The following is a 15,773-nucleotide window of genomic DNA, read 5'->3' as shown; positions in this document are numbered from 1 at the left end:
AACGATATAAATCACAACAATGTTACATTTTCTGTAAAATCTGTGAATCTCAGGCAGCTCGACTTGCGTGAAGTGTTTCCAGCTGGACGTCGTGTACCTGGAGTCGAGTGTTTTAGCCGATGCATGAAACGATACATTTTTAGACATAAGTTGTAACGGCGCCGTTTTCTTTGTGAGTATTTATTACACGGCGTGCTGCGGGGAAAAGCCTGTTCTAACGTTTGAGTCTAAGGTTTATTTTTTTAGCACCTGGCGGCTCTTTTTTACTTCTCATCCGTAAATAATCTGCTCTTTCACATGATTCAGTTTATTTTGAAAAGTCTCAACAGGATCTTGAGCTTTATTGTGAAAGGTTTATGTGGAACATAAACAAGCGGACACGCGATGGTTTTACCGTCGTTGTTGCTAACGACAACGCATAAAAACAGGCGCTTGTCCATCTGTAGTGTGGTTATATTAAATATAAGAGAAAGAGAGAACTTTAACTAATTAATATAGCCACTACAGTGTCCATCAGAACCATGAAAAAATATCGCCGTAAACAGTTTATTTTGCGACACCACGAAACAAACGATAGCGTAAAATGAAACGATAGATGTTTTTATATCGTCATCCGATATATATCGTTATATCGAACAGCCCTAGTCTGAGGTGCAGCCTTGCAGCATCAGATGGACTGAAACATAACGTCCCGGTGTTCTGTTGGATTTAGGTCAGGCATTAATGGGGGCCAGTCAGTAGTATCAATTCCATCATTCTCCAGGAACTGCCAGGAACTCTAGCCACATGAGGTCAGGCATTGTCCAGGAGTAACTCAGAACACACTGCCCAGTGTATTGTGTGACAGTGCGTTCAAGATTTCATCCCGATAGCTGCAGTCAGGGTGCTGTCCCTCCATGGATATGCTTCCCCAGACAATCACTGACGTACCACCAAACTGGTCATGCCGAATGATGTTGCTCTCGTCTGTGAAAAACACAGGACGCTACTGGTGGAGCTGCTAATTCTAGTATTATATGGCTAATGCCAGTTGGGCTCCATGGTGCCTGATACAGTAACATAAATATTGATATTTACATTGTTCACATTGTAAGGCGCTTTACCAAACTGTATTTACATTTTTGTCCTGGGGCGTTTTCATTTTACAAAGAAGCAGGTAGTGTTAGTGGTTGCTAGTAGAAATGTGCTGGACGTTTGTTGTGACGAAGGGGAACTGGGTCAATTTCAGAAATGCAGTTTACCTAAGTCAACTTTCAACAGGCCTATGAAGTTATGTCCGCCTCACCCTCCTTCAGGTTTGTGATGTGCTGTTTTTTTTAATAACTTCAATAATTTACCCTGTGTCTGGAACAACTGATTTTTAAGATGCTGAGGTAGTGAAGAACTAGGTGTTCCATGACAGGACTTAACTAATCAATTGGTGCTGGTTATGTCGGTCTATCATAAGAACTCCCTTTCACCTCCCTGCTGCTCTGGGCTTGATAAAACTGAGATTCCATTCTGTGTGAAATCCACCCAGTCACCCCCACTTTCCCAGTTTTAAAGACTTGCGTGATGAAATGCTACAATTTCATGAAATGCTGTTGATCACCTGTATCAGGTTTCACATTTCTCCCCCATCTCCCAACATGATTGTATAAACTCCTTTATATTGTAAAACCGATATTTTTTTTAATCTACTTACTTCTGCGACACCTACAAGGGGTTGTTATCAGACTTAGAGTTAGGAATGGAGAGACAGGATGATGAACAGAAACGCACTGGGATTCTTCCTGTTTGCTCCAGTGTTTCTGCTTAGAATTATCTCTGTATGGATTTCCTGTCTGACCCTGCATTGCTTCCAATTTCCATTGTGTCACACACTACTTCAGTTTATCTCGAGTAGAAGTTAAAGCTTACATTTAATTGCAATTGAGCATCTTCCAAGGCATGCTATTTTGTGTGGAAATCGAATTTTGACCCTAAAAAAATGTTGAAAATCCAGTGGTGTGCTGAATATATTCAGCAGTCTACACTGTAAACTCTGCTTTATCATAAACAACATTTAGAGTGAAGCAGCACTTAAAGCTATGTTGATCAGCCAGTTGTTGTTTTCTGCCCATCTGGAAATTACTGTCTATCAAGTAATATTTAAAGCCATTGCCTGCTAAGTATCAATTTAAGTGTTTTAAATGGAATATTGAGAAAATACTAAAAATGGCAAACATTTAAGAGACTCGTTCTGCAACACTGTCACTACTTAAACTACGTAAAGCTGTCAGGTTTGCACTGATCCAAGCATTTGTTTGGCGTACAATTGTTATTTTACATCACTGAGTTCATATAATATGAGGCAGTAACTGTAGCTTGTAAGTGGACGGAAAGATTTTGAGGCGAGGGGAAGACTGAGTCAAAAGTCAGACTCATTCTGAATCATAACACAGTCACATCTTAAGACACGGACTTAATGATGTTTTTAGAATCAGAATAACTCAAGTCTCAAAATTGAACTTCCTGCAGTGGTTCTCTCTATATTCATGGAGCCATTGCAAAGAGGAACTGCTAGTAGCTAATTTGAATACTTTCAGTAGCATCAATAGAAAATCAAAACGTGAGTTCCAGTGTTCCTCACTGTATCTACAGTGGGGCAAAAAAGTATTTAGTCAGCCACCGATTGTGCAAGTTCCCCCACCTAAAATGATGACAGAGGTCAGTAATTTGCACCAGAGGTACACTTCAACTGTGAGAGACAGAATGTGAAAAAAAAATCCATGAATCCACATGGTAGGATTTGTAAAGAATTTATTCGTAAATCAGGGTGGAAAATAAGTATTTGGTCAATAACAAAAATACAACTCAATACTTTGTAACATAACCTTTGTTGGCAATAACAGAGGTCAAACGTTTACTATAGGTCTTTACCAGGTTTGCACACACAGTAGCTGGTATTTTGGCCCATTCCTCCATGCAGATCTTCTCGAGAGCAGTGATGTTTTGGGGCTGTCGCCGAGCAACACGGACTTTCAACTCCCGCCACAGATTTTCTATGGGGTTGAGGTCTGGAGACTGGCTAGGCCACTCCAGGACTTTCAAATGCTTCTTACGGAGCCACTCCTTTGTTGCCCGGGCGGTGTGTTTTGGATCATTGTCATGTTGGAAGACCCAGCCTCGTTTCATCTTCAAAGTTCTCACTGATGGAAGGAGGTTTTGGCTCAAAATCTCACGATACATGGCCCCATTCATTCTGTCCTTAACACGGATCAGTCGTCCTGTCCCCTTGGCAGAAAAACAGCCCCATAGCATGATGTTTCCACCCCCATGCTTCACAGTAGGTATGGTGTTCTTGGGATGCAACTCAGTATTCTTCTTCCTCCAAACACGACGAGTTGAGTTTATACCGAAAAGTTCTACTTTGGTTTCATCTGACCACATGACATTCTCCCAATCCTCTGCTGTATCATCCATGTGCTCTTAGGCAAACTTCAGACGGGCCTGGACATGCACTGGCTTCAGCAGCGGAACACGTCTGGCACTGCGGGATTTGATTCCCTGCCGTTGTAGTGTGTTACTGATGGTGACCTTTGTTACTTTGGTCCCAGCTCTCTGCAGGTCATTCACCAGGTCCCCCCGTGTGGTTCTGGGATCTTTGCTCACCGTTCTCATGATCATTTTGACCCCACAGGATGAGATCTTGCGTGGAGCCCCAGATCGAGGGAGATTATCAGTGGTCTTGTATGTCTTCCATTTTCTGATGATTGCTCCCACAGTTGATTTTTTCACACCAAGCTGCTTGCCTATTGTAGATTCACTCTTCCCAGTCTGGTGCAGGTCTACAATACTTTTCCTGGTGTCCTTCGAAAGCTCTTTGGTCTTGGCCATGGCGGAGTTTGGAGTCTGACTGTTTGAGGCTGTGGACAGGTGTCTTTTATACAGATGATGAGTTCAAACAGGTGCCATTCATACAGGTAACGAGTGGGGGACAGAAAAGCTTCTTACAGGAGACGTTACAGGTCTGTGAGAGCCAGAGATTTTCCTTGTTTGAGGTGACCAAATACTTATTTTCCACCCTGATTTACGAATAAATTCTTTACAAATCCTACCATGTGGATTCATGGATTTTTTTTCACATTCTGTCTCTCACAGTTGAAGTGTACCTCTGGTGCAAATTACTGACCTCTATCATCATTTTAAGTGGGGGAACTTGCACAATCGGTGGCTGACTAAATACTTTTTTGCCCCACTGTATAGCAGTATTGTGCTTAATATTTACATTCCTCAAAGTGCCAAATGCAAAGAACTTTTATCCCCAGTTTTGTTTTTTGGGTCTCTTTTACACACCGTCTGCTGTAGTCCACAGTTTCAGACTTTAACAACAGCCATTCTAAGCAGCTTCTGTTACATCTGTCTGAAAGCTTGGCTCCACTACATGATTAGCATCAGGCAAGGCATTAGAGGAGCATGTATTTCATTCTGAGCTATATCAGAATTTCCAGGGCACAGAGATGCACTTAAAGACGGCATAATGACACTGCTTGGTTTCAGCAGGGTAATTAACAGGAGCAGCCTCACTGTCAGGCAGCCCTGTGGGTCTCCACACCTGCTCCCTATCACAGGGTTGAAAAGCTACCGACTTAAACAGGTTTCAAACTGCATTGGTACTGTATCCCAGCACGCAGTGTTCATCATTTTGTCCACACCTTTCTTTCTAGTATGTAAGCCTAACACCTACAGCTCTCCCAAAACATTAAACAGAAGGATTATACACCTGTGTTTGAGCATGTGGAAATCAAGTGCAGTAAACAAAAACGGACTAGTTTTAGCAGCGATGTTCCAATTACATCATTGACCAGGAAGGAAATTCTGCACGGTCATCATTCATTCTGCCCGATTGCTTTTGGTTATTCTGTGGAATTGACACAGATGAAACAATAAAACATTTGCCATTCACTTTTTAACAGACTTGCATGATGGTTGCTCCCTCTTTACTGAAATAAATACCTTGGCTCACCCTGTAAATTCAGGTTATGGGCTTGGCTCTTGCCTTACTTTGGCAGTATCTTGGCCAGTGCATACAGATCTCTGTGAGCCCATACCATTAGACGTTTCATTTGTGATGCCTGCTGTAGTTCCACTCCAGTTGTAAATAAGCCACCCTTTGGTCAGCACCCATGAGCACCATCCCATACTGCAGCTCTCTACCTCTGAAGTCGGCCTTTAGCCAGGGACTTTCTGACGGATGTGCCAGACTTTGAAGATACTCTGACAGGACTGCGTGCTGGCCTGCAGTGGTTTCACACTAAGACTGCTGCAGAAGGGATATTTGAGTTTCATTAGATTGCAGCTTAGAATATTTTACATGATTAAACAGTGTATTGCACAAATGAGATGTGAAGTACTCTGTTATGATGTAACATTTTATTGTACTGCTCCTCTTTATGCAGATATTTCTTCCATCAATCACTTGAGGCAGCCCAGAAACCTCTTTATTGTAAACGAGGAGCAAACTAAGTGTAAGCAGATCTAATGAACGCACTTTCTAACTTTGTAACTATCCAGTGAAATTGGCTTTGCATTCTGAAAAAAAAGTCACTTTTGAAATCATTTTATGAGACAAAACAAACCTGTTATTAGAATAAGTGCTTCTGTGTTGCTTTGATGTTTAATGTAACAGGACTCTTTCTACCGTCCATCAGGACGTCTACTAGAAAACCCCTGAACCTGTTAGGTTGTTCCCTTCAGGGAGTTTTACTTTAGAGCAGTTAATTAATTCATTAAAAAAATATAATTTGCTAATCAACAAATTGGTCATTTGTTAAGCAAAATACAGTTGGAGTGTTTTTCTACTTTCCCAGAACCTGAAGTCTAAATGGCTCCAGTGCTGTTCCTGCTGTCCTCTGTGTTTGAACGTCAGGAGGTTTCAGTTAGTGCTTATCACGTCAGGAATTAGGTTTTAATTGAATTTACATTCTTTCATACAGCAGTCTATGATGGATAGGACTTGGCATGAACCAGCTTGTATGAGGTTAATCTTTTAAAAATGCATATCTTAATGTCATTATGTAAAAACTGGTTTGCATGCTGTCTGTGTGGAGAGCAGAAATTTTGAAACCACTGCCTATTGTCTGGTGATGACTTAGCATTTTATTGGTAAAGTTTATCTATGATGACTGGCACATTGCAACAAAATTTGAACTGTTCGCTCTGCTGATATACTGCATCATCCATCTTTACTTATAAAGCACATTAAAACAACCACAGGTGACACAAAGTGCTGTTACATTGGAATAAAAATCGAATCATTTTAAGACTTGGTTCTTACTGGCTAAAGAAACTAACCAGTGAACTAAGAACCACTGGGTTCCCAGACTGTTTAGTTTTGTTCAGTTGCAGAGTCTACAAATAAGAAATGTGATAACCATACAGTGGTTTTCCTGATAATAAATGATGAGTTTTATTTGCAGTTTATTGGCTGAGGGAGGGTTTTTATAGACAGCACAGTTCTGGGAAAAGAGGGTGAGGTGTTTTTTATGAGGAACTCTTCAGTTAGTAAACTATTTGAATTGCTGAAAGCACATTAGCACATGCATTTCGAAACTCCTTTGCTGATATACACTATGGGTAGTATAAGTGTGAACGCGACCATTAGTTTGATACACAGCTGGCAAAGCTTCTAATCTAACAGTAGTGATTAAGCCAGAGTCACAACAGCTGCTGTTCCATATTAGCTGTGATGGCTAATATGAAAGGTTTTTCTTCACTTCATGTCTTAAGCATGCAGTGGTTTTCCTGAAAATTAAATAATGAGTTTTGTTTGCAGCTCTTCAGGTTTGGCGTGCTTAGTAATTATTTAGTAATCAGTTGTTTTGATGTCTTTCAGCTTGTTGTTTTGCTTTTACAGCCCACAGCTTTACTGTTTGGGTTTGAGGATATGAGGCAGCTGGTGAGTGGAGAGCAGTGGACAGCAAAAAGGAGCTAGAAGGACAGTCTCTGCTCGGTCCTGCTATCGGGGTTAGAGAAATCCTATCTGTGTGGGAGTGTGTGCGTGTGTGCACTGCAATAGCATGCACAATGCTGTTGGAAAAAACAAAAGCATAACATTCAAATGGAGAAACTCACAGTTTCGATTGCTAAGCTCGTTCTTAATTGAATAAAATGTGTATGTATGTTAATGGTGCAATTGAATTTATGAAACGCTCAGAGATGTTTTAGTTTTAGTAATCTCCAGTACTTTTAAAATCGTAACAATATTATTCCTGCTGACACAATTATAAATCAGTGCTGTGCTGTTTAATTCTAAGCCTCTGTCTGATAACATATTAGCTGAATCAAGAGGAATAGAATTCTGGATTGTGTTATTGAGCTAAACCAGCATATTTGTATAAAGAGGAATTGTTAAGTATAGTATGAACGGGACAAGTTTATGTAAATACCCTGCCATGGCCTCATATCACAACTATATCACAACACAGTGGAACATAAGAGATTTTAGAGCCACACGTTACACTTGCAATATAAATATATATTACATAAATGCAATATAAAGGCTACACATCGACAGACATGAGTTGTGCATGTGACATTTCAAAATATCAGCTTTTATACAAAATAAACAAAGTTTCATACAGTAACAGTGGCTATGTGGAGCTTTAAAAATAGCTGCCAGTGATGACTCAGCCATCCAGCAGCAGTCTAGCACCTGGAAACCTGCAGCTCTGTCTCTGTCGCTCCCTATTGAGATTTTTAGCCTCTGTAATTGTGTCTTTCTTCAGTGACAAACACCTTTGTGGCGTCTAACATACAGGCTGTGGATTTTTTTCATTATATAGATTATATAGAAGAGTTTTAGGCTGTATTTTGATTCTAGTAACTAAAGGTGCCTTTCAGATATAGGGGAAAAAACTGTTGGTATTTTTTTCTCCTTGCTGCTAAAAAGAAACTGGGTCAGAACTTGCTGCGAGTCATGTTTTAACATTATGTAATATGCCATGGCATTTTATCCTGAATTAGCACTCCATCCTTTCACAGGCAGAGACGGGGTTTGGGGCCATGTTTCCTGTCTAGGTTTGGAAGGTTTGGTGCGTTCTGATTGGGTGGAATCTGTTTAGGTAGTTACATCATCACCTTTTATAGCTGTATGAATATGGATGAGCATTTGTTTCCCAGCGTTGTGTAGATAAGCCTGAGTGTTCTTAATGCACTGCCTCCGTTTATGTAGGAGTTGGGTTTGTTCTGAATAAATGTGGAAATGGACAAAATTAGGGTTGTCTCTAAGTTTGTGCCTCTTCCCCAGACGCAAGGCCTTAAATGTTGGATATTTGGCTATGCAGACTTTAACCACATACTGTTACTGTTATCTGAAAGTTGATTTAATTTATTAAAGACTAATAATCTCAAAATCGTTTCTTGCTAAGTGTAAAAAGCCCAGATGCTTTGCTCTGTGTCTGTGGTTAAAATGTATTTCAGTTTTCTCTCACAGCATCTGCTGCAGTGTCCTTGTTTGTCATGTCATCGGCACAGCAAGCTGCTGGCTTTGAAATGAAAACGAGTTGAAAAGAGTCAGACAGTAAAATGTCACCTTGCTTTTCACCCCCTCTAAAAGGGAGCTGGACACCTTGAACGTTGCCCCCGTCTTTGTTTCCTTCATTAATTCAAACAAGGTTGTCTGGTGTCATCCAGTTATGTCGGCGGCTGAGGTTGAAGTACAGGCTTGACTTGCACATCTATTGTGTTTGGGCCTGCAGGTCTGAACAGACCACAGTGGGATCAAACTAGGTGAGCTGTCACAGGGAGTTTACCTTTTTATTTGCATCTGCCTTAATCAAACACAGTAAGCTGTTGCAGCAATAGCTGCCAATGTTTTCTTTATTTTCAGACTGTGAGAACTCTTCAGATTCTTACAGTATTACATGTGCGTCTGCGATCGTGCACACAAAATTGTGATTGCTCAACTCATCTGAGATCTGTTTTGATTAACCTGTCAGTGGAAACTGAAACACTACCCGCATGAAAATATTATGATGATGATTTTTCTCTTGCAATATAAGGCTGATGGGTTCGAAACTTTTATTCTCTCTAATGATGGGAAATATCACTGACAGTAAAATGTACACATATCTATGTCCATGCTTTTAAGATCCATCTACTTTAGTGAAGGATTTTAGACATCTTATGATGCACATGTTAATGCATACATTAATACACCAGCACAGGCTCATTGCAGATCTTGTTGTCAGTGGATATGCAGTACGTTCCTCCTCAGGCCTGTGAGTAGAGTCACTGCAGTGGAGGTGCAGCAGACATTGCTTGGTTTGCTCATCAGAGAGCTCTTACTGGAGCTCCTGTAAATAGCTGGATAGTATGCATTGTTTTATTATATATTTTTTTACATTAATGTAAGTTTATGTTGAGGAAATATTGCTGGCTATATATGATATGGTATGATATATATCCGGCATACAAATGTAGATATCTGTATGAGCTTCAAAAATCCAATGTGCATTAGAGCAGCGGTCCCCAACCCCCGGGCCACGGATCGGTACAGGTCCGTGAGTCGTTTGGTACCGGACCGCGAGAGTTGAGGCTTGGGTGTGAAATTTAGGGTTTTTATCGTTTTTTTAGCGTTATTTTTTTAATCATTAACTCCATTTCCCTGGGTCTTTTCCCGTGTGTTATGAATAAATCTTCTTTTTTTGATACCGGTATTGGTTTTATTTTCTTGTATTAATCTGCAACTCCTTAAAGGCCGATCTGTGAAAATATTGTCGGACACACGGTCCGTGGTGCAAAAAAAAGGTTGGGGGTCGCTGCATTAGAGCACAGTACGTGTACGAGACTGGGAATGGAATTTAGTATCAAAAGTTTCCAAACCAAACATGGTTGTCAGCTGCTAGCTTTCCCAAAGTCTAATACAAGTTGTGCGTGTGCGTGTGTGTGTGTGTGTGTGTGTGTGTGTGTGTTTCAGCAACTACAGTCACTCATAGCTTCACTGAAGGTGATTTTTAGGTTGCTAATATACACTGTAGAAAAAAAAAAGCTGCTTTGTGGTGTTAAAGAAATGAACAGCAGGGGCACTAGAGGAGCAACAACGAGATTACTCCCAAAGCACTAACGGTTTCACAGGTGGAGGACATTTTTCCCTCCTCATCAGTTTTGCATTTGGATCATATCAGTGTTACTACTGGCAGCATGAGGTGATACCTGGACTCCAGCACAGGTAGTCCAACTCCTCCAGGCACATCAGAATGTGCCATGGCTGGAGGATTTGTTGCTTCTCACCGTAGTCTCAAGATTACTCACATTACTCAGTCCAAATCAGTATTCAGCACGTCGCCATTGAGATCTGATGTGGTTTTAACGTGTCCCTTTAGTTTTGGGATGTTTTTTGAGCAGTGTAATAGTGTAATATTAATTATGATGATTGTGAGAATATTATTTTACAGAGGATTATCTGTAAAATAATTGCAGTGCACTGCAAAATACAGACAAATGCTAAAAATCCTGCTGGCTTTAAAACTGCGAGTTTTCAGAATGGGCTCATGTGTGGTGAAATCCCCTCCATCCTTTATCTCTCTGAACTTGAGTCAGTGCTCCTCCATCTCTACCTCACTTTGTTTTCCATGTAGAAACCCCAAAAAGATGAACGTGTTAGATTATTCATGACACTAAAAGTTCAGCTGTGAGGATGTGGGTTGTACACTGTTGATTCTCATTCTCCACACAAATGTTTGTGCTGGGAAAACAGCAGACTGTACAAATCTCACAGACAACTTGACAACAGACATTATTTTTGAGGATTTATAGAATATTAAAACCTGGTCACAAAAAGTTTGAGTTTGAATGATTCATGCTTTAGGTCAGCTTAGTGCATGCAAACCTCCCACCACCCTTTTTTTGATGATCAATTTATAGTGACAAAAGCTTTTCAAATGCTAATGTGCTCTTGCCACTTGCTGTGGTCCAGCAAGTGCGCTTTTATTCAACTGTATTGTTAAAACTCTTTCTCGGGCTGCCTGTCGCAGTTTCTGTTTTCTATTAGTATCACTTGGAGATTGTTGCTGGCCCTTCACTTTGTGTCTCTGTCAGCCTCTTCACCACCACCCACACTCTCATCTGCATAATTAATCAGCACTAATCACCAGGTGAGGTTGTTATAAACAGCATTCACCCCGGGTTCACAAAGACTGTCAGTCACAGAAGCTGCTGACAGTTGCTGTGAGTTTATTGAACAGACAGTTTGAGGAAAAGTGGTTTATTTTGGGATCAGACTGTGTGCTGTATTTAGAGAAAACTACCAGCCTTCCAGGAACAAACTCCTCTGAACTCTTTGCCCCAATGACTGAGGGTCATCTGTTTGCAACTTGGTGGGAGTGGCCTCAGTGTAATGGTAAGACAGCACACTGAGCCAAGATTAAATTAGGAAAGCACTCTGTTGGTGCCTCTTCACAAAGCCTCGTTAATAGATCTCTGGCGTTCAGTGACAGTTTGCTAATCCCTTATTGTTGTGAGCAGCTCTCAGTATCGTCTGCCCTCTCAGCCAGTAGGTCTCTGGGTTCTAACCAATCAGAACTTTGTGATTTGATTTCATCTGTAGGATTATCTGAGCAATAACCAATCAGTGGCCCTGTTTTCCCCGTCTTCCTTCTCACTGAGCTGCCTATGGTTGTTTTGTCTGACTAGAGATTATATAGGATCCTGCTTCACTCCGGCGGTGACCATGACACCAGATCTATTCACTGCAGCTGCCTGGACTAATATGATGGGTTTCTGTAAACCTGAGCCAGACGGTATCTTGGAGGTAGTGAAATTAAGAATCTTCTGCAGTCGTGTTGATATTTGCTGTGTCAGAGTTATGACTGAACAGAAACAGCGCCCTTACTGTTGCAGAGCTGTTACTTTTAAGATAAAGAGAGGCCATGGTGAGCAAACCTAATCAGAGCCTGTTTGTTGCTTTTGGTCAGCTGTTAAATGCTTCCACTCTCCGCTGTGCACAGGTGGAGGGAGTCATGTGGGTGAGTGTCTGTTGTTTGTGGTCAGAGCTGCTTACCAATTACACTGTAATGTTTATTGCTCTGCGGATAGGACTTAATAAGAAATATAAACCAATGGTTGAAATATTTAAGTTGATTGTAATGATTAACTTCCTGTTTATGAGACATTACATTAATAACTACCTGCAAAGTAAATGGTGTACTGTACTGAAAATATAAAACACTTGAGTAACAAAGTGGTTGTGCTGTTACATGGATATTTATTGTACCCAGAGGATGCATCCACAAATCATTAATATTTTTCTCCTGTGCTATTCTGAGGCTGATGCTGCAGGGATGACATGTCATGCAACCAGTGAATAATCCCGAAAGTTTCATTTGGCCAAAGTTCTTTTAAAAGTGATTCTTGTCACTTGGCAGGAACCTTTGAAACTACTCCAGCACTTATTTAGACGTTCCTGCTTAATTAAATAATTTGTGGCTTTTAATGATTTCTTTGAAGAATTGGGTGCACAAGTTTGAATTAATTTTGGAGTTTGGAGTTTGTCCCTTAAAAGACATCGAAGAACCTTCAGCACCACTTATTAAAGTTGTATGGTGCTAAATCAATCATTCAACCCTGGAAAAAGAGCAGCTCAAATTACCATAACATGCTCATGATAAGTGTATGTAAACATCTGATCACAGCTCTATACTTCTACTATGCATGCGCAATGTTTGCTAACATAGCTTCTTTGGCTGTTGTTTGGCTCTTTGGGGAGCTTAGACATGACAGTTGTCTTCTTTGCCCCATCTCCTATAGATTTCTGCTCAGGAGTCAGGTCTCCTCCTTATATGATGTGTGGTTTAGTCATATAGCTAGCCAGCTAGCATATCCTAGCAATGACAGAAGCTGCTAACTATAATCTGTAAGAATAAGCTGGTGCATAATATTTCTAAGAGCAGGTTAGCATGAGGACATTATCACATTGCACAAAGCAGCGTTGGGTTTATTAAAATCATGTTTTTTTTTAATTTTACATTTGATTTTTAAGTTTTCAAAATGAATGTGCACTCACTCGGTTTGCTGAAGATTTCTAAACTCATCTTGTAAAACCAGTTTCATTCATCATTAATCAAAATCAGTTCCCACTGTCACGTTGCCTTGAGGTATATAGTCAATATCAGATGTGACACTAACTGAAACCCAGATGATCAATAAAACTGTGTCTTTTGAGTTTGACTAATTGGTAGACACGACCTCTGGGAAATGTTAAAGAGCTACAACCGTTCAGTGACATTTTAAATGCAAAGCAGTTGTTAGTTGCAGTGTGGGATCAACCACTGAGATGGCCCTTAATTATTATTTTGGGATTCTCCGGCAGCAGCTGTTGTAATTAATGGGCCGCTGATTGGTAGTCATTGGGAATGTGACCATTTATTCTCCATCATGTTTGTGTGTGCGCTGTAACTTTATCCATTGCTGTGTATCACCAAGTCTCCCTCCCACTGCCTCCATCACCCAACAGATTTATGTTAAGTTGTCTTCCATCCACATTTTGGTTAAACTAATGTGTTTTTTTTCTGTCTCTTGTCTCCTCTGTTTTTTGGTGTGTGTGTGTGTGTGTGTGTGTGTGTTTGTCTGTTGTCGTCCTGTGCGGCTGCGGCTTCACCTGCTGTGCTGCTGTTGCTGCTGATGCTGCTGCTGATGCTGATGCTGCCCACTATACACCAACCCCACTGCCCGCAAACCCACCACTGCCAACATCTGGTGAACAACACATGGTGGACACCCCTTCGTCCCCTTTAATCTCTATCCAAAATCCTCTGACACATTTTCCAATCCCTTTCATTTTCTGTCTTTCCCTCTGTTTTTATCTGCTATCACTGTCTTGCCCTTCCCCCTCATCTCCACCCTTTCGCCCTGCTAGCAACACGCAGAGTTGAGAGAGCAGCATGCCACCTCCGGTAAGCCAGTGACCTTTCAGACGAAGGGCTAAGGCCAGTGTACCCAGTCAGCAAACTGGCCAGGACTGATATTTAGGCTGAAATTGATTAGAAAAGAATGCATGTGCTCTTGCTTTTCCCAAGTATTGAGCATTTAAAGTCAGTTTTAGTGGTTAGTTAATTATGTATTTTGGGAAAGTGTGTCACTGTCCACTTCATATATGGCTTCACAACAAAATGTATCTGCATTTGGAAAAGCAAACAAAGTCCATTCTTTTGAACAGAGTGCAAAGATGAACTTTTTCTATGTAGTATATAAACTGATATTAAGAACGCTCACCCTTAACTTCAGATGTTAAAGCAAAACGATGTGATTGTGTTGCTCTTTCCTTTGTCTAATATGTAAATTCCACTTTCAAATATAGCACAGAGCCATATGGACTGGTTCACATATTGTGCTTTTCTACTCTTCTTGAGAACTCGAAGAGCTTTATACAAAATGTCCCATAAAGCACTTTTGTCTACACCCAGGTGCTTTCTGTGTAACATTCCCACACCTTCCTACTCTGATGAATGAATTGTGGAGCCATTAGGTGTTTAATATCTTGCCCAAGACTGGCAACTGAAACCATTTTAACTAAAACAATAACTTCTGCTGTTGCAAGATGGTGTGTGTAAAGATAAATGAGTAAACACATTATTTAAATAGAGATGGGATAACAAGAGACATTTAGCTGCTGACCCCAGTAAGACCAGAGCAGTTGTTGTTTTTTCTTGTTACAAATATTTTTAGAACCATAAATGGTAGAAGTGTTTTCATACTTATGCATGAGTCCTGTTTTGTTTTTTTAATGCAATGGGATTGGTCACACTTCATCCAAGATGGGCTCCCATTGCTAAGCAATAACTTGCCTGCCTGCTTCATTAGGGCTCAGTAAACAAGGTGGAGTAATAGGGGAGAGGCTCACATCTTCAGGTTATCAGCTCTCATGAAAACCGTCATGATGATAATGTTGAAAACAAATATTATGTAAGTTATCAAAATAGGTTATGAAACAGAAGGCTGCAGCTATCAGATGCTCCACAAGAGGGTTGTGTGTGGATGTGCTCTGATTTCAAGAAAGGTGGCAACATGTCAGATTTTTCTTCTGATGTCTTCCCTTTTCATCTCTCACCTCTTCTTCCTTCTCCTTTTATGTAGCTGCCATAGTGTGCGGTGATGACACCGTCCTTCTGACACAGACCCCGAGCAGGATGAGCCAGCGCCAGGTGAAGGAGCGGGACAAGGAGAGGGAGAAGGAAGTAGGCCTCCAAACACCCAACAGGGAGCAGCTTGCCAGCCCCTCTACCCTCAGCCCAGGAGTCAGCTACAGCCACGGTAAGATCTGCTTTCCAAAACACTGGTTTGTTATTATTGTCATTAGTTTGCACTTTGTTCTTGTTCGAGAGCTGAGTGCACAGTGAGCGAGAGAGAGAGGGTTATGGCACGCAGCTGAAATGAAATCATGTCCATCATGGTTATTATAGATCAGCGCGTTCGGTCATGATTTAGCGTGTCTCCATTACTGTACGTTATGTCATAGTAGTAACGCATTCTCCCAAAAAGTGCTTTATGACGTGCTCTCAGATCACATTCACACTAAAAAATTAGTCAGGATATTTTAGTTGGTTCAAATGTTGTAAAAGTGCAGAAACGTGTACTTTTCAAACCCTAACCCCTTCATGCTGCTCACTGTTTATGCAAACGTTTGACCTCCTCCTTATTTTTTGGCTGCTATGGTAATGACAGGATAAAGTAAATTACTAACACCACCCCCACTCCACACCCCCTCACATCACTACATGTCCTCAATCATAATAAAAGCAACCTGTGCTGCCTAT

General features: G+C 40.9%; 1 protein-coding gene across 5 annotated transcripts in view; it reads left to right on the top strand.

Annotated features, from left to right (window-relative positions):
• Window positions 1-15,773, top strand: part of osbpl8 (oxysterol binding protein-like 8) — a 100,555-nt gene that overhangs the window by 47,138 nt on the left and 37,644 nt on the right. For 4 of the 5 annotated variants that reach the window (XM_085436846.1, XM_085436847.1, XM_085436843.1 and 1 more), the window contains exons 3-4: window positions 13,877-13,913; window positions 15,094-15,270. In XM_085436846.1, the coding sequence (XP_085292972.1) occupies window positions 13,877-13,913; window positions 15,094-15,270 (214 nt within the window). The remainder of the gene's footprint in view (window positions 1-13,876; window positions 13,914-15,093; window positions 15,271-15,773) is intronic. The other variant, XM_085436849.1, reaches the window with a different exon arrangement.

Source organism: Copadichromis virginalis, linkage group LG17 (assembly GCF_057382275.1).
Source record: "Copadichromis virginalis isolate Kocher_CV1m ecotype Utaka linkage group LG17, C_Virginalis_male_GT1.1, whole genome shotgun sequence".
Lineage (NCBI taxonomy): Eukaryota > Metazoa > Chordata > Actinopteri > Cichliformes > Cichlidae > Copadichromis > Copadichromis virginalis.
This window is presented reverse-complemented; position numbering and strand designations above follow the sequence as displayed.